This window comes from Podarcis vaucheri, assembly GCF_965113315.1.
Source record: "Podarcis vaucheri genome assembly, chromosome: 12".
In the NCBI taxonomy this organism is placed as follows: Eukaryota; Metazoa; Chordata; class Lepidosauria; order Squamata; family Lacertidae; genus Podarcis; species Podarcis vaucheri.
The window spans coordinates 31,411,117-31,434,649 of record NC_138750.1 but is presented as its reverse complement, the minus strand read 5'-3'; the positions used below and the strand labels follow the sequence as shown (position 1 = coordinate 31,434,649).

Sequence of the window (23,533 nt, the reverse complement as noted above, 5' to 3'; positions counted from 1 at the left end):
TCAAAAACCGACTCCATTTTCATGGGAACAGTCATGACAAATTGGGTGACAAATTGGTTGCCAAAACCCAGGCAAAACAGCCAGCCAGATGGGTCTAAGCCTCTTCCCAAGAGATATAGTAGATGTTAGATTAGATGATGGACCACATTTTCCTAGATGCAATTTCTAAGGTAACATTCCTATGAAATGGTCATCAAACATTAACATTATTACAAGTGTCTTTGATCTGACTTTGGATTTAATTTTCACATCATAAAACCCTTGGATGTTAGTATTGCATGCCTAATGCACTAACAATCTCACTCTTGGCGGTTGTTGTAGATTTTATGTAAATGCTTTGAAAATCAAAAACTTAGTCTTTAACATGGTTTTCTGCTGCTGATTTGCTGTTTGGTATTGGCCAGAATAATAAGTGTGGCTATATTAACATTTTTCCTGTGCTTCTTGTAATATATATTAAATTACATTTTTAAATCCTCTTTTTCAACATGCAGTATCAATGTATTTTTCAAATTAAACTTGTTGCTGTTCTATCTTCAGGCATTAAACGGCTTTGTGCTGGTGGTCACGTCAGATGCACTCATATTTTATGTTTCTTCTACAATCCAGGATTACTTGGGTTTTCAGCAGGTAAGCACTTTTTCCTCTTTCATAAAAGAGTACTTTCAAAGTTTCAGGTCTGCTTCATGTATCGAAAGGCAAATTTATTTGTCATGGAGCCACTAGAGGAATCCCAGAAATGGTAACCTCCCTGGGTAACAATGGTAGCTCTTAAGGAAGCTGTAGAGAAACCTCTTATAAAGAAACTATGGCCTATTTAAAAAACTACCTCTGTTTCAAACTTCCAGACTTCTGTCTCATATAATTTAACTGCTCCATGAAGACACTGGGAGAGATTATATGGAGAGTTGGGCTCTGTCACTAGTTGCTATCAGTAGCTCTCTTGAAGTTTCCATGTGAATGTAGGTAGGTGGCACAAGGGTGTTTTGCAGCAGCCCTCCACCTTCTCACTTTCAGTGCAAAGGCCTGAAGAACAATTCCAAGCACATGTGTGAAACACAGGAAGGTCAGAAGGAGAGGGGTCACCAAGTATTGCACAAAATATGAAAATAAGTAAATGGTTTTTGTAGCTCCTGTGAAAGGATTAAGAACTCCAAACAATCATCAGCACCCTCAAAAAATAATGTTCTTACTATGAGATTTAAAGTTGATTTTAAGTCCACATCATAAATGTGACTTTGATTAGTAGACTAGCCCCTTAAAAAAAAAAGGTACTATATTTTATTATCTTGATTCCGAATTAAGCAATAGAAATGCACTACCTAACTTATATCCAGTTGTTGGAACTTTGGCTGGCACTGTGTCAGTTAAATGCATACTCTAGTTAGATTTGAAATAAGAAGACCAGTTTCAACCCTGTTCAAGATACGCTTATATGCTTAGCACCTTTTGGATGTATTGCAAGGATATTGTGGTCTTTGTTTTGCTCCCAATTATATAAATAGTTTTAATAAACAAATATGAAGGATTTTAAAAACTGTTTTTTGCTGGAATAACTTTCCTTCTTTCATAATTCTATAGGAGTCCATTAACTATTGTGGACTGTCTTACTTAAAATGTGATGAATTGTAATCTTCTTTGTAGTAATCAAGCACAGCAATATTACTTAGCATTTTCTTTGCTATCATTGTCTCTTTAATATAGTCTGATATTATACACCAGAGTGTATTTGAACTAATTCACACGGAAGACAGACCAGAATTCCAGCGCCAGCTTCACTGGGCTCTGAATCCCGTACATTCTACAGATTCTGGACAGATAATGCAAGGTTAGTATCTGTTAGTAGCACTAGCAAATAATTTGTTTCTGTCTTTACGAGACATATCTATGAAGAAATGTTTATGTTTATAGGTATTGGGGAGAAAACTTCACACTGCATTCTCTCCTACTACCTGCAAAGGTGCTTATCTGTAACGGGGACTGATACTAATGGGTCATGCATTACACATCTAGAGGTTTTCCAAATGGCAGATATTTATAAAGTGTGTTATGCCTTAGCGATACCTCCCACTGTCATTCTTGTTTAGAATAGTATTTGAAACCTTGCTTACAAAGGGAGTTGCCATTATCATATGAACAAATGTTTGTCTAAAAGGAAGTCTTAAATGATCTTTTCATATAGGTGATAATGGCTTTTCACAGTCAGCAACATATTATAACCCAGAGCAGCTACCTCCAGAGAATTCCTCTTTTATGGAACGAAACTTCATCTGTAGATTACGCTGTCTCTTGGATAATTCATCTGGGTTCTTGGTGAGTACAGAGTTGCATTAATGTCTGGTTCACACCTAATAGGATACTATGATTTTAGATTTTTCACTCGATTTTTAAAAGAAACAAAAAGCTATCATAGCTATTCTACTTCTGAATCCTGTATGCGTGAGTAGGACTATATTGACCTTGAATTGGAGCTAGCAAGTGCATAGCCTTAAGCCCAGGCATAGACAAACTTGGCCCTCCACCTGTTTTGGGACTACAACTCCCATCATCCCTAGCTAACAGTACCAGTGACGTCGGTTTGTGTTCCTGAGCATGCGTGAGTGCCGAAACCCGGAAGTAACCCGTTTTGGTACTTCCGGGTTCGGCGCGGTCCACAACCCGAAAACGCGCAACCAACCTCATTCCTATCCCGAGGTATGACTGTACTTTCAAAAGAATTGTTTAAACAATATAAAAAAGTAATCTGCATATTTGCATAAAAGTAACTACTTGTGAAATAACAGTAAAGGGATTCACTCTCAATAGTGCATGATGCAATGGCTGTTCATCAAATCTCTTAATTTAAGATTCACTATCCTTTCACATGATTGGTCATCCCATAGTAAAATTGGGTAAACTTGCTCTTTTGGATGATGTTTAAAATATCCAGTGGCATAGCTTATCACAGCTATATTTAACAAAAATGAAATTGTATCTAAAAATGTGGCATGAGGTTATAACTGGTTTTCTTCTTTTAAAGGCCATGAATTTTCAAGGGAGACTAAAGTTTCTCCACGGACAGAACAAGAAAGGAAAGGATGGCACTTCAATATCCCCCCAATTGGCTTTGTTTGCAGTGGCTACTCCACTTCAACCTCCATCCATTCTTGAAATACGTACCAAAAACTTCATCTTCAGAACTAAGCATAAGCTAGACTTCACACCTACAGGATGTGATGCAAAGTAAGTGCAAGGTTATCTGAGAATAATTATACGCTATAGCTGAAATTCAGAAGTACAGGTTAAAGCTGTAATATATAAATCTATGTAGCCCCGGTGGCAATTGTTCTGCATCCTTAGTCCTTACACCCTTTCCATTGAAGTTCAGCTAATTATCCCCTCTAAATAAGTACAGCTTCATTCATGATCTTCTTCATCTTTAATGACCAAAATGTACATATTTCAGAGAATTACTGGTCAATAATGAATTTAAGCCAAATTTTCAGGAAGCAAGATATGGGACAATTTTCTTCTATCATCATCATCATCATTTTTTATTTGTATGCTGCCTTTCCATAGTCAAAACAGTGCTCAAGGTGGCTTACAGCATGACAAGAGTTACATAATTACCAACATAACAAAAGTCATAAACAATAAACAGAGCATATCAGAAGGTACACAACCAAATGGAAAACAATTTCCACATAAATCATAAACTCTAAAACAAAAAAAAACATTAAAATCAATAACAATTTAAAATGACATAGATAAAAAGTAAAAACAATTTTAAAAAAGGATCCAGTGATCAGTGATACTGGCCTACGGTACTTCATCTCCTAACTGCTTATAGATTAAATTTTGTATTGTAGTGTTTTGGTTTCGTTGCCTTAATATTTCTGGAAAGGTGGTAAGTTGTTGGTTTTTTAAATTATTATTATTATTATTATTATTTTGGGCAACATTTAGCTGTTGCGAATTGCCTAGTAGTTGTTGTTTTCTGCTTGTTCAGCTTTTCAGTGGGAAATTCTGATTTTATTTTGTTTATTTTGGGTTTTGTTTTATTTGTTTTTCTTCAAGCTCTTGATTGCATAATATGTTTAAAATGTTTTAAATATCTTTTGCAGAGGCCGAATTGTGCTGGGTTACACTGAAGCAGAACTATGCATGAGAGGAACAGGATACCAGTTTATCCATGCAGCTGATATGCTTTATTGTGCTGAGAATCATGTCCGAAGTAAGTGCCCTCTTCTGCTGAGCCATGAAGCAGAACAAAGTGTGCCAAAATAAATTCAGAAATGTGTCCAAAATTAACCGTATTGTTTTTCTAATAAGGGCTTTTTTCTAGACGTGTCCTTCGACCAAACATGGGAGGTTACGTTGGAAGAAGCAGTGTTTAATTTTCCCATGTGGATTCCTTTAGCTTCATTCTCCATGTTCCTGTCACATCCTGCTCTTTGCACTTCCTCTTCTCTGCCTCTCTTGCTGCCAGTTCAGCAGTTTTCTCAGGCAGATGGAAAAAATCTCTTCAAAGTAGTCAAAGTCTAAATTTAGAACGTTTTCTGACCTTGATGTATTTGAATCCCTTTGTCACAAATTTTGACCATCTCTATAGCTTCTGCTGAAGGGGTGTACTCTTTCTATGTCCTATATAGCATTTTATTTGAGATGCCTTCCATTCTCCTTGCTGAAAGCTTTTTTTAAACTACAGTTTCCATTAATATGGGAAATAACTTTGTTTTCTAAAACCAGTTAAAATATTCCGTATTTTTATCCTCTTTAGAGACACCCCTTCCCCCCAAAATACTGAAAAGTTTTAAATCAGTTGCAGTTGAAACCTCTTGGGTTCTATACCTGTTATTTCTGTTTACCTATGAAATGTTGGCCATATTTGTACATAATACCGACCCATGGTTTAGCATGTTATGTACAGTTTGCAATGAACTTGGGCTTGCATACTTTCTTTTGCTTCTCCTATACAGCTTGGAGGATAATTTTGGAAGCTTTTATTGACAGATTTAGTTAACCAGAATTAAACACCGACTATGGTCAGTTTAAATCAAGCCAAATTCAAAACATGATTTTATGAAGCCAAATTGTTTAAACTAATCGCAGTTAGCATTTACCACAATTTCAGGACTGTACAGTGTAGGGAAATGTGATTTGCTAGAAGCAGAACGAAAAGTTTCAAAAGCTATTCCAGCTATACAAGAGAAGTCCTGAGACTTAATTATGCTTGTGCATTCTCAGCAAACCATGTTTTAGCCTGGCATGCAAATACAGTCATTGTGTTGTTGAGAATAGAATACAGAAGAGTAGGTTGGATCCAAACTCCGTCATATCTAGAGTAAACCACTGAAATCAATGGGACATGAGTCAGTCATAACTAAAGGCCCATTTAAATGGATATGCATTTGATCCTGAAAATTAGCTGGACTTAACCTTTTAAGTAGTTTTGATTTGATTAGTTTGTAAGTTCTATGTAAATAGGAATGCCAAATTTTTATTGGGCATCATTAAAGATGCTTCTCTCTTTTTTCTTGCTCAATTTTTTTAGTGATGAAGACTGGAGAGAGTGGTATGACTGTGTTTCGACTTCTTACCAAAGAAAATCGATGGGCCTGGGTTCAAGCAAATGCACGCCTGGTTTACAAAAATGGGAGACCAGATTATATTATTGCTACACAGAGACCTCTTACGTAAGTAGCCACTGACTTATAGAGACACTGCAGTTGGGATGATCTAAGGACATCTTATTCAAAACTTTTATATATAAAAGTTTGTCCTGTGGGGAGAATTCTAGCCCTGTACTTCCTATCCTCCCACTAAAAGCATTTTCTCCCTATGGAGCAAGTGCAGGCAAAATCCTGGTTCTGTGGTTAGTTATGAGAATCTTGACAATGCCTGCTTACCCCTTAACCACAGTTTATCAGTGCTTCCTTTACATGGGATCTGAAACAATGCCTTGCTTGATTTAGGGACTTGCTTAATGTTGTTTTGTTCTTCTTTTCTCTGTGAGTAATTTGGCCCTTTTTACAGGGCAATATGTATTTGAAACAATTATATTAAACTTTTTTAATTGTTGTGGTGTTGCTGTATGAGTTACTAGTAACCTTCAAAATGGGATAAGGTGGGTTAATAATCTTATAGACTGAAACCCAAAACAAGTACATGCTAGAGGCTTGCATTAGCCCAGTGTGAAATTATTTGCTTTTATTGTCTCTGAAGAATAACTACAGTATCACAAGCTTCTTTTAACTCTACTCAGTTTGAAAAAGCTAATTCCCATACAGCAAGGGGAACTGTTATTAATCAAAAGGTTTTATGCCCCCTGAGGTGCATAGAACTATCTTCACTTTTTTGGATCTTCGCCTAAGTAAAGAAAAGTAAATATTCTGTAACATGTTTCTGTGAATGACAAAATCATTTAAAATACTTGTGTGTCCTTTTAGTTGTTGTTCTTGATTATTAATGCTATGCAGAATATTCATCATATTATTGAATGTTGTTTATAGATACAGGATTGATAGAATTTCTAATCTCCATTAGCAAATAGTTTCGATATAAAAATTGAACTTAATGACTAGGATGCAGAGTGGCCCGTCATCTCTCCCCACCCTTCTCTGTGCTTTCAAAAACATTTTTCATGTGGAATTGGCAGAAGCTAGGGGTGTCTTTCAAAAACATGTTCAAACTTCCTGTAGGCATAAGGAAGCTGTCATGTGGTCCTTTGGATCTAGGTCAATATGTAAATTATGTTTTTTGTCTCCCAGCATACCATTAGTGTCTACTTCTTATATAGGTGCACAGTTTTAGTGCTGTGCCTTTCCCCCACTTTTAATTGCTTTCTGTATCTGTTCAGGTACTGGGAGAGTCGGTTGCAGCACTAAAGTAAAATACAGTGGATGCTCAGGTTGCAAACGTGATCCATGCGGGATGCACATTCGCAACCCACAGCGTTTGCAACCTGCGTCTGCGCATGCGCGGGTTCCAATTCGGCACTTCTGAGCATGTGCAAAGTGCAATTTAGCGCTTCTGCGCATGTGCGACCGCCGAAACCTGGAAGTAACCCGTTCTGGTACTTCCGGGTTTCAGCGGTCCGTAACCCGGAAAAATGTAACCTGAAGCGTCTGTAACCCGAGGTATGACTGTATAGCTTTCCTTTCTTTCTTAACTTGCTCTCCTTGTTATTTTGCAATTCAGAGATGAAGAAGGGGCAGAGCATTTACGGAAGCGGAACATGAAGCTGCCCTTCGTGTTCGCGACAGGTGAGGCTGTGCTCTATGAAGTGATGTTTCAGCCACCTGGCTTAATGGATTCTTCTCAGGCAAAGGTTAAAAGCAGCATTGGGAAAGGAGCTTCTTCTAAGGCTACACTGCGCAAAGAATCTGTTGATCCCAATTCACTTCTGGGTGCAATGTTGCAGCAAGATGAATCTGTGTATCTCTGCCCACCTGCTCCAAATAAAATTTCCTTTGAGAGGAACCTTTTTGCGGACACCTGGGATGAACTGGGTAGCATGATGGCCTGTGATTGGCAGGATAATGTTTTACCAGTGAGGAATAACAGCATTCTGAAACAGGAGCAGACTGAGTGCCCCCAGGAAAGCAACTTGATGCTTCCTGAAGACAGCGTGGGACTTTTTCAGGATAACAAAAACAGTGAACTGTACAACATCATGAAAACTCTGGGTGTTGACTTTGAAGATATAAAATGTTTTCAGCAGGATGAAGAGTTTTTTAAAAACGAACTTTCTGGGGCAGATGATATTAGAGACATAGATATAACTGATGAAATCTTGACCTATGTTCAGGAGTCTTTAAACAAGTCTGACCTCTTGTATTCGGGTTGCCAGCAGCAACAGCAGCCCATGGTTCAGAACTCTACTTGTTTAATGCAGCAGCAACTGGAGCAGCAGCAGAAGCAACCAGGGGTGGAGCAGCAGCAGCAGCAGCAGCTGTGTCAGAAGATGAAGCACATGCAGGTCAATGGGATGCTCGCAAACTGGAACTCTGTCAGCAGCATGCCCCTTAACCCTCCACAGCAACAGACACAGCCGTATGTCTTTTCTGGCATGCAGGAGGTAACTCAGGAGTTCCCTTACAAATCTGAAGTCAACACAGCAACATACGCTTGTAGGCAGGAGTTCATTCCCTACAAGCAGCCAACCAGCATGGTGTCACAGCTTTCAGATTTTACACAGATAGACTTCCCAGTAGGAAGCTTTGACAGATCATCCTATTCAGGGTCTTCTGGTCTGGAGGATTTTCTCAGTTGTTTGCAGCAGGTTCCGGAAAGCCAGCCTTGTGGAGTAAACTCTCAGCAAGTTATAGTAACTCCACAGACGTGCTATGCAGGTGCTGTGTCAATGTATCAGTGTGTATCTGAAACTCAACCAAACAGCACAGAACAAATGCAGTATAATCCTGTGGTATCTGGACAGCAAGCATTGCTAAGCAAGGTATGGCATTTCTGAAATTATTTGTTTGGCGTTTTTTTTAACTTGGAAATATGCTATGTCAGTGTTCTGAGAGTTGCTCTCTAGCTAACAATTTTAAATATACAAATTCATTGTACAAATGAACTGTTACCATCTGATTGGTTTGCATCTTAATTTGTGCATGGAGTTTTATTCAGTGGGCCATCCTAAAGAGACCTAAGGACTTAGCTGCGCAGCATAAATTTTCTGGTATCCCTCCAGTAGAATCCTTTTCTTCTGCTGCTTCATTATTGCTTAGCAATTATTTTAACTGTAACTATGAAGAAAAAAGGATTAGTCATGTCAAATGGTGAATTATTTGCTTCATTAGGGTCAGGAAACTTAATTTTGCTACATTACTGTAGGTAATTTAAGATATTTAAAGTAGTGATTAATGCACTTTTGCACGGGAAAGAAATAAACATATCTACATAATTTGAGTGTGTTCACATGGTCAGCATCAAATGCTCTCAGATTATTTTTGGAGTCATAAGGAACAATTATTTAAGAACTGAAATAAGTGTAGAAGGACAATATTATCTTTAATGGCTTCACATTATTTGTGAATAAATTTTGGCTGGCATTCAGAAGTTTGTGGGATAGAACACATTTATAATATCTCCTTAGGACAGCATTAGGAGAAGAAAATTGATGTGGCTGATGATGGTTATTTGGTGTAGGTCAGGTCTAGTGATGACTCTTCCAACCCCAACTGGCAGCTTCTCTTGGCAAACTCTCATATGGGCTGATCTATAAGACGATCTTGCCTTGGGACTAAAATTGGACTTTCTGATCTTTAAACCATTTTAGCCTCAGTTCTGTTAAATTTGTACACAACACACAGGAAATGAAACCCCGTTGGTATATCTTAACAATTACTTGCTGCTGCAGACCAGGATTTCTCGAACTTTCTACTCCCAGATTTCACTTGAGAGGGCTGAAAATTCACGAGAGCCAGAAAATGACAGAGCCAAAGGCAGAATCAATCACTAAATGATAGTAGACTGAGGTAGAGCTTGGCATAACTAGCTGGCAGTTACTGGCATTTTCTATTGACATCTACTTTCTCTTTGAAAATTGCTAAATTCTTTGCCACAGAAATTTCCTTGTGACAAGGATGTCCATCCTTCAGCTTTTCTCAACCTAAATATAGGCATTGGCTCTGAATGTGTCGTAACTCAGCATTTACTAAACCAGGGGCAAGATGCTGCTGCGCTTGCATTGGTCAGTCCAATAGGCTACAGTATGCCCAAACACTTGATGCCCATCTAGTAGTAGACATGGGCTCACTGATGGCCCCAGACCCTCCGCTGGCGAAGTACTGCTGTAGATGCATGAAAAAAAATCAAAACACTACAAGACATTAGAAGCTGGCCACTGCTTAAAGCTATGTTTTCAACTTTTAGTACAGTGTTGCGTGGCTAGAACTGTAATCCTTCCATAGCTGTAATAGTTGACATTTTTCCATCATTGTTTGAAATGCAGCTGGGTCTGCCTTCAAGCTATTATATTTGACTCATTCAGTAGCTCTCTGACTCACCCAGCTTGAAGGTTTACTTTAGTATGCATTGAAACTTCTTTTTTTTTTTTTTACTCCAGTAAGTTTGAATTCTGAGTCTGAGACCCTATAACAAAGCCCACAGCTAAATCTTCATCCACAGTAGTTTTCATTAGTTGGCAATTATCCCCAACAAGTGTTATATAACTATAATGTTCAAAACCAAAATAGACTTTTATGTGCCATATAGTATGTGTCAGGCAACAAATGTAAAGAAACTTTCACACAAGCCCTTTGTTCGGTTTGCCATTCTCTTTGCTTAGCTTGGAGCATATATCCAAATTCCAAACTAGAGGTTTTCTAGAAAGACTCACATTCATCCTGTTAGGATTTTTTAAAAACAGTTTATGTCTTCTTCAAATGCAGCCTAGATCTAGGCTGAAATCGATCTAGATCGATTTCTAAAATGTAGCATCTTTTGGTGTATAAAGTCCCTTGTGACAGTCCCCCCAAGACCACTTCACTGACCATACTCTCCATGTCTTGCGGCAAAAATATTCATCTTTAAAAATCACATTGAAAACATGTGCTGTTCGGAAGCTACAGTGAATTATTCTTGTTTACACAAACTTGGCATTTAATAAACATTATGGACTGCAAGTGTAATGGCCATGGATGTGAAATTCCCATAAGCTATAACAACAACAACAGCAACAACCAGAAGTTTCCTTCCCTATCCCTCACTACATGGGCCACAACTAATTTGTACCCAGGCAAGAGGAAGCGTTGGATAGTTGGGGAAACTGCAGGATAGGGAATGGCATAAGGCTACAGGGACCATCCCTGGCCATTAAACTAGATTATGCCAAATTTGCACATTGCCTTAATAAATATAACAGCAATCATGCTGCTCTTATTCATTTCAGTAAACATGAATTGAACAAACTTTTTTTTTTTTTACAGTTCCAAGTCTCAATAGATGCTTACAAATAATGACATGTGAAATCTTATCAAATTTAAGCTTCTTTATTTGTGTAAAAAGGTAAAGGGACCCCTGACCATTAGGTCCAGTCGTAGCCAACTCTGGGGTTGCGGCGCTCATCTCGCTTTATTGGCCGAGGGAGCCGGCGTATAGCTTCTGGGTCATGTGGCCAGCATGACTAAGCTGCTTCTGGCGAAGCAGAGCAGTGCACATAAACGCTGTTTACCTTCCCGCCGGAGCGGTACCTATTTATCTACTTGCACTTTGACGTGCTTTCGAACTGCTAGGTTGGCAGGAGCAGGGACCGAGCAACGGGAGCTCACCCCGTTGGGGGATTCGAACCGCCGACCTTCTGATTGGCAAGTCCTAGGCTCTGTGGTTTAACCCACAGCACCACCCGCGTCCCTAATATCATCTCTCTTTTGATCCATTGAAATCAAAGAGGCTGACTTCCTCATACCTGATGAAATTCAGTATAGTGTAAGTGGACTTTCTCTTTCCTGACCGGACTTTCACTTTACTCTCCTCCCCGCTCCCGGAGTTCCCTGAACCTCCCTCATCTGCCTCTGAATGTCTCTTAACCCTCTGGAGCAGATTTGGGAGGGGGCTGCAAATGGGAGGAGAGGCAGAAGAAGTCTTGCTGCACAAGCAAATGTCCACTCCGCTCATGCACAGACACCAATGAACAATCACCCATCATGTTGATGAAAAAATGTGGGATGGGGGGCTTAGAACTGTCAGGATTAAATAACATCTTTGTCAGGTGTTTGCTGCTCAAAGTCAAGACCTTCAACGTGGGTTTCAAATAAAATTTTGATATTAAAGGGGGGAAAGGCACTGAAACATTAGTTTTAGAATGCTTGTGTGCATCAGAATATGTGCTTTTCTAAGAGCAGTCACCTGGAAAAAATTGTTGATAACATTGCTTTTAGATTTGACTTGTATCAATCCAATATGTTACCAGTTAATTTTATGAAACGCTGCATTTCTGAAAAAGAAAACAACCCCAGCACGCAAGAGGAGGAAAGAAGCACATAAGGCTAAAGCTTGGTTCTCCTCTCCTCGTGCATATAATGCCAAACCATGATATGCTAAGTTGTGCATTCTACGAAACTCTTCATTAAAGCTTTGTGCTTGTAGGATTTAGATCTCTTGCTAGAAAGGTCAATGACTTGGGGTAGGACATGCTCTGGCAGTTTGGAGTGTATGGTTGCACAGCCCTTGGCTGCACTTTCGTTGGCTTTAGTTGGAGCTATTGATCTTTTAGAAAACCTCCTCTGGGGCCATCCAAGTCCACTTTTTAAGAGAACATCACTAGCCTTTGCATATGCATCCACCATGCATCCCACAAAGAGACTTTTTGTTAATGCCTGTATTTATTATTATACATCCTCTCGGTGTAATTATTTGGATCATGTGATTATTCAAGTCTCAACAAAAATTGCATTGTAGAACGTTGCATTTAATAGAACTGGATTGTCTTTATGATTTATAGCCATTTCTGAGGGTGCTGATGTGTAATTTTTTGATGCACTTTATACTCATTTTAAGAAGAAATCTCTTCAGGCTTTTTGGAGCATCTCCTTTTGGCCTGAAATGAACTTGAAAACACTCTTAAGAGGAAGAGTTCAGTGAAAGCAGTGATTCAGACAAGAGCTAGTGGAACTTCCGTTATATAAACTAGAAAAATCTAAAGTTAGGGGTAGCTGGAAAACAGGCTCCAAAATATTCTGACAGAAATATAAATTAAATTTTTGACGTGTTAAGGTGCTGAGATGGTCAGATCAAGTGATGCAAAATATGCTTTATCTTCCAAGTTCTGGATTTTGTTATAATTTTTCTCTACAACTGACAAAAAGATTTCAGAGCTGTCAAATGGCTCAGTATCCAAAAGTCTAAATAGCTTTCAGGAGGTTGCAGCAGTTCATAGTGGTATATATTTTAGGCTGCAGTCATGTACACATTTATGTGGGGATAAGTCCCATTGAACTCATTGGGGATTATTTCTGAATAGACATGTATAGGATTGTACACTGCATATCTAAGTTATACTGTTAGAAATGTAGTTATTTGTATTTGATACTTGTGTATAATCTATTTGATCGAACACTTTTTCAATCAGAAGATGTTGCATATTTGGAAACCAGGCTAGATGTTTTACTTCTGCTTTTGTTGATGTTGCCTGTGTTAGAGCTTGAAACTAAAGCATTTGAAACAAAATGTGAAATGTAGATATTTGATTCAAAGACTGAAATGTGATCTTTGCTGCCTGTGAAATAATGTTTTCATGGGTAGGTGGGCGAGTGAAATTAGAGCAAAATCCAGAGTGCACTAAATAGCAGTGAATATCTGCTGCTGCCAAATGCAAAATACTCTGAGGCTGTTTAGCTAAGCATAGTTTAAAAAGATTCAGAATTCATAAATTTTCTGAAAATTTTAAGAGCAAATTCATCACCATAATAACTTTTAATAATTTGGCATTGGAATGGAATACCCTAAAATTATGTGGTATGTTGCACATACTTGGTAGACTGCCAAAGTATGCAGAATTATATTAGTTTGTACTTTTAAAAAGCAAATTATAAAACCTCCAATGAGCTTTGCCCATGCTGTCAGCATCCAGCACCTGTTGAGGGTATCCTCTTGAGGTGAGGTGGATGAAACAGGCCTGCTTGAGCAGATATTAGGTAGATACTATGCTAGGAAGATGAAAGCCATAAGTTGTTTTTCACACACACACACACACACACACACACACACACACCCCTCCCTCTATTATATGGAGAGACTTAGAAGAAGAAATGGGGGAAATGAAATCTTTTCTCTTCATTCAGCAGAAACCAGTCTTTCCTGCCAGGCAAGAACCATTTCAGAACCCGTTAAGATTCTGTGTTACATATTTTACAGGTGTTGGGATAAGTTGCATTTAGTTTTCATTGAAATAACTTTTCACATTGGCTCCCAAAGGACCTGAGTGCAACTAGCTTAGCTGGGATCAAATAGTTTCTGCTTAAGCAGTGAAATTAGGATACTGCATGCAGGATCATTTATTCTATACCTGGATATAAATTAGCGGTGTTAAGAAGAAAGCAATTTCTCTTTAATAAGACCTTACCTTTTTTTTCTAGTTCCAGAATAGTTTTAATGGAGGAAATATGAATGATGCATATCCACCGCAATTAGATGTTGTCAACACCCAGCCTGGAACACATCTTCAGCCTCTTCATCATCCAGCGGAATCCAGATCTTTCTCTGATTTGGCATCCAGTGGTTTTATGTAGTTCAAGAACAAAGTCATATAGAGAAAGAGATCAGGACTGGATTATTGAACAGAGATTGAAAATCATGTGTGGTTGCACTTAAAACGCATGCATATAGGATTTGTCATCCCAAACCTAATATTTATAGGTGGAAGTTGGAGCTGTAATCGTGGCCTAAAAGTGTGCACATGTAATTTTCAGTGAGTGTGAAAATATGCACTATTGCAATATTACTGCATCACATTGTAGAACATAAGATAAGGCAAATGGTTTTATGTTTAGCAGATAAAATGGGCACTTTCGACAATCTTATTTGGAATGGTATAAGATAGTTAATCTTAGGTTATTTTAGGCCTTTTAAAAAGCCATGTTCTAAATAGAGGAGCAAGTGAAGCACTCAATTTTTTATGTCTTTTCTTCAGTTAACTTTATTTAGTAGTTTTTCAGCTTATCCTTTTACTTTACATGTCAGGTTCTAGCACTTTAGTAGACAGTTTAATACAAGGGTTTGATACACAGTTTTAGGTTTTGTACAACCAAATCCGTTGCATTCCTCCTTTACAGTTAGCCTTAAGTGCCTCACAACTTTGCTACCTTATTTCAGAAAGGAGCTTGTTAGGAAAAAGGAGATTCACTGTAGGAACAAATCATATTTACTTTGTGACTATTTAGTGATTACTTTGGTTTGTTTTTAAAAAGCTAGAGACCTATAAGCAGTGTATTCCTTCTCTATTAAATGTATATTGTTTTTCCTTAGAATTTGATATTATTCTATATGTGCAGAGTTTTTACTTTGTTAAAAGACTGGGATTTTTGACTTTGTGTTTTGTTGCTTTTCTGCATTCTTCAGGTAGAACAGGGTAAAAACAGAAACCTTTTAGGAGAAAATTGTCTCCTCGGAATTAGCTCTGAATTTCAAATACTGAAAACATGTGCCTTATCTTGTGTTACAACACTTGTCAAATGGTCTCTTTAAAAAAAAAGTACAAGGCTGCTCTATGCAAATACTTCCAATTAAATTGGTTATTGAGATAGGTTAATTTTAAAAACCAGTGGAAAGCAATGTCTCAGTAGCAAATAGTACTAAAGTTTACTTTTGTAAAATAAAATTTCTACACTGAGGGTCAAATTTTGATTGGCTGCTGTTTTTCAACCGTTCCAGTGGGGAGAGGGTCTGTTCATGTTAAATATCCCTGATGATTGCACTCTAAAAAGAAAAAGCTATCTTTCTATGTGTATGTGAATTCACTTTAAATGTCTTAGTTCAAGAGATGAAAAAATGAAAATTTATTTTAGTTCAAAATTAGAGATGATCCTTGTAACAAAAAAAAAAGGATATTTTAAGCTTTGTTTTTAAAAATGGAAAACATTGTATTGGATTTTTATCTGAGGATTTTTAGAATCGCATACACCAATGTTTGGTGTTTCATAGTAGTTTAAATGGGGCAGGGAGGGAGGGATGTGTACATGTTCAAACAAGTGAATATCCTTACATGCTGTTAATATGTAATAAGCACCATTTAATGATGTCTTTGTAAAATATTTTACAAACAGTTAATTTTAAAGTGTTATTCCATATTATTAAAATGTCTATTGCATACATATGTATAATGTAAATGACAGTGTAGACTCTTCAAAAAAGAAAAAAATAATAAACCAACTCCCTCCAGGGTGGTGTTTAAATTTTTGATGAGAAAAGAGTTTCAGTTAAGTTTTTTATATATATACGTTTATATAACAAGAAGGAATGTTTTTAAGGGTAAGGTTGTATGGATAGTGGGAGGTGGCTACCCATTTTAATCACTTGAAAGCGGTGTTGTTGTTTTCATCTTAAATCTGAGTCATGGTAAAATTTTGCTTACACAAATCATGTAAATTTGTCCTTCTTGAAAAGATGGCCAGGCAGTTTGCAGACCTTCAAATTTAGGATCTAGCGCGGCTTTTAAAAGGGCAATACTGCTTGATACTATGTTTCAATAATAGCTATGAAGCTTGGGCTATAATGCCCTTTAAGCAATTGAACTTTGCTTTGGTCATCACTAAATGCATTAGATTAGTAGCCATTGATTGCTTCTTATTATCTTCTTTCCAAACAATTGCTGTAATATTTTTGGTAACAGTATCTTCTTCTTCTTATTATTATTATTACAAGAGTAATGTTGACAATCAGTAGCTGTACTGTAAAATGTGAAAGGTTCAAAGGGATAATGTAGGGTTGTTGTTTTTTAAAGAAAAAGACCAAAAGAAAAACAAAAAAATTAAACTCCACAACAAATTGAGACCTGCGTATCATATCACTTCTGCTAAACCAAATATGATCCCGCCACTAAGTGCCAAGGCTGCAGTACAAACTGGTGTACTGCTTTATTGTAGCCTAGTTTAATTCTGTTACGTGTAATATCAACTTGTTTTTCTGCATTAGCTGCATCTATATGTAACAAACCTGTGTATTGGTGTGCACTGTTGATCTACACCAAACTGTTCTCAAAAGTGATGAATTGCTGACTTATTGCCCCACCAACCCCACACTTACCCTCCCACCTCCAAGCAAATTATTTCCTAGTTTTAATCAGTATTAGACTACCCATTTTTGTAGATTCTGTCTTGGCTTTTTCCCTTTCCATCTGTCTCCCATCACCCTTTGTTATCTATGCTTTATGTCATGCAGTTAATTTCTTACGTGTTGGGGTATAATTTTATAGTGCTTTTAATGAGCTTCAGTCAAACTTGTAAAGCATAATATACGACAATAAAATATCACCTGACTAGAGCTAATACGTAATTTTTTCCACAGCACACCATACTTTATTCCTAGTTCTAGAAGATAATACAGACACTTGAAAGTATATTGTATAACTTGGTTTCCAGGACTCCTTGGGATGGACAACCCTCTTTCATACACAAGATCCAACGTTGCTAGACCTCCCTCTCTCTAACCATCTGTTGCATACTCCCTCGGGTGTCTGTCTCTGGCAAAGGTACTAGCTGAGTTCGTGTTACTCCCCAGTAACAGAAAGAATTTCAAAATGCTTTTGGTGCCTTTAAACCCCTCCTTCAAGTGCCAAACAAAACAGAGTGGAAAGGATGATAGAATTCAAAATGAGGCTTCACCTAGTTCTTGCTGCTAATTTTAAAACAATTGAGGTGGATCTAGACCAGAGCTTCCCAAACTGTGTGTCGCGGCATGTTAGTGTGTCAGCTGCAGTGTGTAGGTGTGTTGCGTGAGCACACTCGGCGCTCCTCCCGGGGCTGGAAAGGTGTTAGTTTAACCTCCAGTTTGCTAGTAAAACTGAATTACTGTGTCACAAAATGATGCCTGTCTAAAAAGTGTGTCACCAACATGAAAAGTTTGGAAAGCTCTGATCTAGACTTTGTTATGCTTAGGAGAAACCCATTAAAGCTAGTGGGACTTCAGTGGTAAATATATTTTAAGTTCCATTGTTGTATTGGGGCTCCTCTAAGCATAATTAAGGTCCAGATCTAAGGCCTGCGTGTGACGAGGGATGAAGTAAAGGGGGCATTTTTTTTTTTGAATGTAGGATTTGTTCTGACACTGATCCCCCAGTTAGAATTTCCAAATGCTAGACCTGACCTTGGATAATATTAGACAATATTTTTATTCAAACAAGATGGGTCCCATGCACAGAAGCATGTTTTTGTTCAAGGCTGGTACTCTCTTCCTTTGGCTACATCTCAGCAGCTAGATCTCCGTTTCAACACTATGTAATTCTGCTCACATTATTAGGACCGCACAGAAGAGCAGACTGGCACAAGGTTGATGCTACACAACTCCGCATGGGAACCTTTTGATTGCAACCATAATATTTCGTTCTTTTGGTTGTGGGATTTCAGAGAAATTGTCTTCGAAACACTGACAACTCCATAAAGGATAACTTTTAGCTGGGTTTAGAGCTGACATCAAAGTCCAACATACTGCTTTCTTCTGAAACTCTACCCTTATGTACTTTAACGTAGAATGGTTCACCTCTGTTGAGTGCTTTGTGAATGTGTGACACAGATTGGGATGCTGTTGTTCCAGCTCTTTTGGTACTCTTCACATTGAAGCCTCTAGATACAGCAGTTCTCAACCTGTGGGTCCCCAGATGATGTTGGACTACAACTCCCATCATCCCTGAGCTCTGGCCTTGCTAGCTAGGGGTGATGGGAGTTGTAGTTCAACAACATCTGGGGACCCACAGGTTGAGAAAGGCTACTCTAGAATAAAAGCATTTTGTTGTACAGGCATAATGAAGTGAGCTTCGACTTCCCTTTTGTATATAAGACAGAAAAAATGAAAAGGTCACTTATAGCTCTCGACCACAGAATTTAACTCTACCCTTTGGACTTAAAAATCAGTTACCTTTAGCTGCCAGGACGAAATGCAGCATTTAACATTCTACTGGTACAAGTGGAAGACCTGCAGTGGTCCAGATGTGGCAGAACACCCATCCCAGCCAACATGGCCAGTAGTCAGGGATGGTGGGAGTCATTTCCATTTAAGGACCACTTACTATCTTCAGCAACATCTGGAAGGCTGCAGGTTTCCCCCCTCTGTTGCTATGGAGTATGGTGGAAAACTAAATTTGGTTTTTGTTCTTCAGTCTTGCATAAAATATCCTTGCAGACCCATTCCAGTACACAGCCTCGTTGGAATTAGCAACCCGAAAACATGATTTGTGTGCAAATACACATTGATCTGTTGCTGTTTGTTGTTTCAAGGGATATGTGAATACATGGTGCATTCAGTGGAGTGTCCCAGTTCCATGAACTGTTTTTGCAGGCAGTCATCTGCATGCACAAGGCAGCCATGCAGTATTTATGAAAGGCAGTTGCTTTCAGGTGTTAAAAGAAATCAGTCCAAGGAGTGTGCATACCAGAAAGGTTTGGTGTTCCATGGGAAAATAGCCCCAGAGTTTCCGATTAGCTGTATGAGAAGAGGTGTAAAAAAAAGGGTGTGAACTGTCACTCGGCTGCAAAATCTTTGGAATGTGGTGATGTGTGCATTTTTGTGCAGCTCGTTCATGTGTGCGTTTCTAGAATGTGTGTTCATTGTAAGCACATAGCAATTATTGCTCCTAGCTTTTTGTATTATAGCAAGAATGGATACAAAGGGAGGTGGGTGGTGCTGTGGGTTAAACCACAGAGCCTAGGACTTGCCGATCAGAAGGTCGGTGGTTCGAATCCCCACAACGGGGTGAACTCCCATTGCTCGGTCCCTGCTCCTGCCAACCTAGCAGTTTGAAAGCACGTCAGTGGTGTAGCGTGGGGGGTGCAGGGGGGGCCGGCTGCACCGGGCACAACATCTGGGGGTTAGGGTTAGGGGGCGCAAATCCACGGGTTAGGGGGCGCAAATTACTTGCCTTGCCCCGGGTGCTGACAACCCACGCTACGCCACTGAAGCACATCGAAGTGCAAGTAGATAAATAGGTACCGCTCCGGCGGGAAGGTAAACTGCATTTCTGTGCGCTGCTCTGGTTCACCAGAAGCGACTTAGTCATGCTGGCCACATGACCCGGAAGCTGTACGCCGGCTCCCTTGGCCAATAAAGCGAGATGAGTGCTGCAACCCCAGAGTCGGTCACGACTGGACCTAATGGTCAGGGGTCCCTTTAAGAATGGAGAAGCTGTAGCCCTCTAGATGTGCTCCCAAGTCTCTTCAGCCGCAGTCAGCATGGCTTAACAGTAAGATTACTACATAAATTGTAACCCAACAAACATCTGGAAGGCCACAGGTTCCGCTTCCCTGTGTGTATTTCAGAATAAATTCTCTTCTCTTCTGACATTGTGTGCTTTGTTTTCTTTGTGCTTTAATGGCCCAGTGCGTGCTCACACTCAAAGCTAGACATATTCCTTACAACTGTGTGCTGTGTAGGTTGAGCACTGTGGAATCAAAGTTCCTCCAGTCACCTCATTTTAGAGTGTTGCAGGTGAACAGTATTTTCAGTCTGAAGTGATGGCACTCACAGTTTCATTTATTTGTACTTGCGCTCCCGTTTACTGACCGTGCTTCTTGTGCTACCTCAAGGGGCGAGTCCAGTGCTATGATTCAGAACCACACCCCTTGAATGCTCAAAAGCATTTGGGGCAAGTACCAATTGAACGCAGCGACTGGGTGAAATCCCCTTATCTCAAATGCAATTTAAAAGTGTCAGGCAGCAGAGCATGAACAGTACAGAATGTTAGCTACAAAAATATAAGTTCCTTGTCTCTGCCTTTTCCCTTGTGGGCATTTTTTAGGAAAAGCTCTGGAATTCTTTCTAAAGTGGTGTGTGTGTGTGTGGATATAGTTTATTTTCCCTCTGGCTTTCTGTCCTTTCATCTAGTTGTACTTTTCATTACTTTGGTTCCTTGCCCTAGAGGCCCAATCACAATGCATTTAGCTCAATCTTCAGTTTTTTTAAGAAATAAAAGAGCAAGCAAAACAAAACCTGGCTGTCAAAAGGTGGCAGGTGAATTTAGAAATGGCCTACCTAGAGACATTCTTTATAGAAAACATACTTTCCCCTTCACTGTGGGCAGCTTCTCTCCCCCACCCCCACCTCTTGTTTTAGTACTAGGCCAAGCCCTTTTTCTGGTACCTCAGGAAAAAATAATCTGTCTATAGCACTCTATTTCACCCTTCTTTCCTACTGACTCATGTCCATGGTGAAGTACTTAAGATGCTTTGAAGCTGAAGGCAATTGACATCCTCCTAAGATGCTATTAAGCAAAAGAGATGGGCTGCGTAGAAACTTATTTGGTCCATTTTTTAAAAAAAAAAACCTACATCTTGTCTAGGTCTTTAAGCTCTTTCATTTTGTCTGTACCTTTAAATCACCCCCACTTTCTGCCCCAGCAATGGAGAACCACAGGGTGTTTCCTTACATCTATTTCTGATTATGTAAAATAAGCCTGTATATTCAACACTGTGGCAAAGAAAGCAGGTTGTGGCGGAGAGAACTCTGTTTGGCTCTTCCGGAAAGTTCTCATAATAAAGTTCTATAAATACCCTTTGTGATTGCTGACTAATAAAAGAATGGAAAGAATACAAGAACGAAACCCACAGGGCATCGAAGAAAACTTGGAAGTGGCCCCACCCAGCACTAGAAAGATGGAAAGCTCCTCTGCACATCTTGTGGCCCGGTGTTCCACCATCGTTCCTTGTTATCACACAACACCAAATCAGAAGTGAGACATAGAGAGAACTGGAAAGCAAGTGATAAAATTGCTGTAAACTGCCACATAGATCAAGGTGAATTTAACATTAATTGAATTCATTTCCTTTGTTTGCTGAACACTTCACAATGGACAAGCAAACCCAAGCACACTTGTACACAACATTTGCTCTTATCTGCCTCTTTTAGATATATTTCATTGCCTCACCTGCCTGAGGGCCCTTTAATGCAGACTGCAGTTCCATACCTATTTCCACTTACCTGTGGGTAAGCTGCACTGGAAATAGTTCTAAGCAGGCATGCATAAGATTGCATCGAGAAAGCAGGATCCATTTATTGTCTTTTATTCCTGGGACCTGATCCCTTAAGGCAGAAAGAGGGAAGCAGTGGTTCTCCAGGTATTGCTACACTCCAGTTCCCATCAGTTGGTGCCGGCACAGCCAATGGTCACAGATGATGGGAGTTGTAGTTTTACACCTTTCTCATCCCTTCTGTAGGGATAGATTGCAAATCTCAAATAATGACGTGAAAAATAGTAGCTACTTTAAACGGATGCAGGCCATGGCAAAAGGACTTGCTCCTGTTTATTTTAGTGCTCCTGCAGTCTTTGGATGTAATAAGAATTTAAAAAGAGGACCAGTTCACACCTGTGTCCCTTGATTGCTGTTGCAGCTGGTTTGTGGATTTTATGTTTGAATGAGCCCTCTCCAATCTAACATCACAAGATTTCCATGTTGCAGGATGTCATTTCAAATGCAATCATTGTCAGTGCCATCTGTTGGCACATTCAACAGCAAGTCATTTAAATTATGGGAGCTTGAATGATGTACACGTTCTGTACTGTTTGAGCACAGTAGAATCACCCTACTTCTATTATAGTTTTTTTCTTCTAAAAGAGGTCCCTTCCTGCTACAAATGCCTCCATTGGAGACAAAGTGAGCATATGTTAGGTTTTACATGGCTATGATGCATCTACTTTCAGCAGGTGAGAAAAGTGAAAAGATAAAAAGATACCTTCATGCTAGTGCACTTTTTTCCTCATCAGTTATGCTCCAAAAATGTGGCTTCTTGCTATCTGTAGTTACAGTTAGATTGCCCTGTGCCTCCCATTCTCAGAAATTTTATTTCACAGGAACAGCTCTCATCAAACTTCTTGGGTTGGTTTACTGGAAACCGGGCTTCAGAACTAAATCAACGGCAATGTACAATGTGAACTTTCCCCAAAACAAACAATCCCTGAGGCTCCACTTTACACTGAAGCTGCAAACCCTACATATATAGGGTACACTGTAAAAACAAAAGCCCTCAGTTGTTCTTGGAGCATGTACTGTGAGATAATATGAAGCAGCTGTCTTGAATCTTGTCCCCCAACCCCACCCCAAAGTCTTTAAAGGTGTATCCTTAATACAGCATCAAACAAATGTTTTGGCAACATCCCACTTAAATAATTTCCCATACAAATTTAAGCTTTAACATACATGAAGCTTATACCATCAGGGACCATTGTGCCATTTATGACTATTCCAGAAAGCATGCATAGCTACAGTAATGGCCAAAGATCTATTCAGTACCATATTTCCCCTAGAGAAATTCTTACTCCAGGGGTAGCCAACACAGTATTTGCCATGTATTCTAACGCCAACAGCCCCAACTGTAAAGGATGGGGGGCATTTCCATCCAAAAATATCACCCTCTCCCTCTGCGCCTTATGAAATGCTCTCCCTTAAGAAGCTCACCAGATGTCTGCATAAACATCAGTTTTCAGGCCAGCTGAAGACCTTCCTTTTATTTCAGGACTGCAAATGGTTTTAGCACCTTTTGTTGCTGTTCCCGATGGGTATTTTTTAGTCTGATCCATTTTAATGCTTATGCTGGTGGTTCTCATTATTGTGACAATTGTTTTTCTAGAGGTTTAGCAGACATTGCAGTGGTGTTTTTTTATTATTCCGTATACAGTTATACCTCATGTTACAGACGCTTCAGGTTACGTCTTTTCAGGTTGTGTCCTGCGGCGACCCGGAACTACTGGAAAGGGTTACTTCTGGGTTTCACCACTCGCACATGTGCACAAGTGCTAAATCCCGCTTCATACATGCACACAAGCACCAAATCGCACCACACACCTGCGCAGGTACTGTGCTTCAGGTTGTGAACAGGCCTCCAGAACAGATCCCGTTCACATCCA

The 23,533-nt window shown here is 39.2% G+C and overlaps 1 protein-coding gene across 1 annotated transcript in view; it reads left to right on the top strand.

Annotated features, from left to right (window-relative positions):
• Window positions 1-16,965, top strand: part of AHR (aryl hydrocarbon receptor) — a 46,723-nt gene extending 29,758 nt beyond the window's left edge. Inside the window, exons 4-11 of the mRNA XM_082193910.1 lie at window positions 541-630; window positions 1,705-1,828; window positions 2,183-2,313; window positions 3,020-3,222; window positions 4,104-4,213; window positions 5,534-5,675; window positions 7,180-8,437; window positions 14,064-16,965. Of these exons, the coding sequence (XP_082050036.1) occupies window positions 541-630; window positions 1,705-1,828; window positions 2,183-2,313; window positions 3,020-3,222; window positions 4,104-4,213; window positions 5,534-5,675; window positions 7,180-8,437; window positions 14,064-14,216 (2,211 nt within the window). The 3' untranslated portion in view covers window positions 14,217-16,965. The remainder of the gene's footprint in view (window positions 1-540; window positions 631-1,704; window positions 1,829-2,182; window positions 2,314-3,019; window positions 3,223-4,103; window positions 4,214-5,533; window positions 5,676-7,179; window positions 8,438-14,063) is intronic.
• Window positions 16,966-23,533: the final 6,568 nt, after the last annotated feature.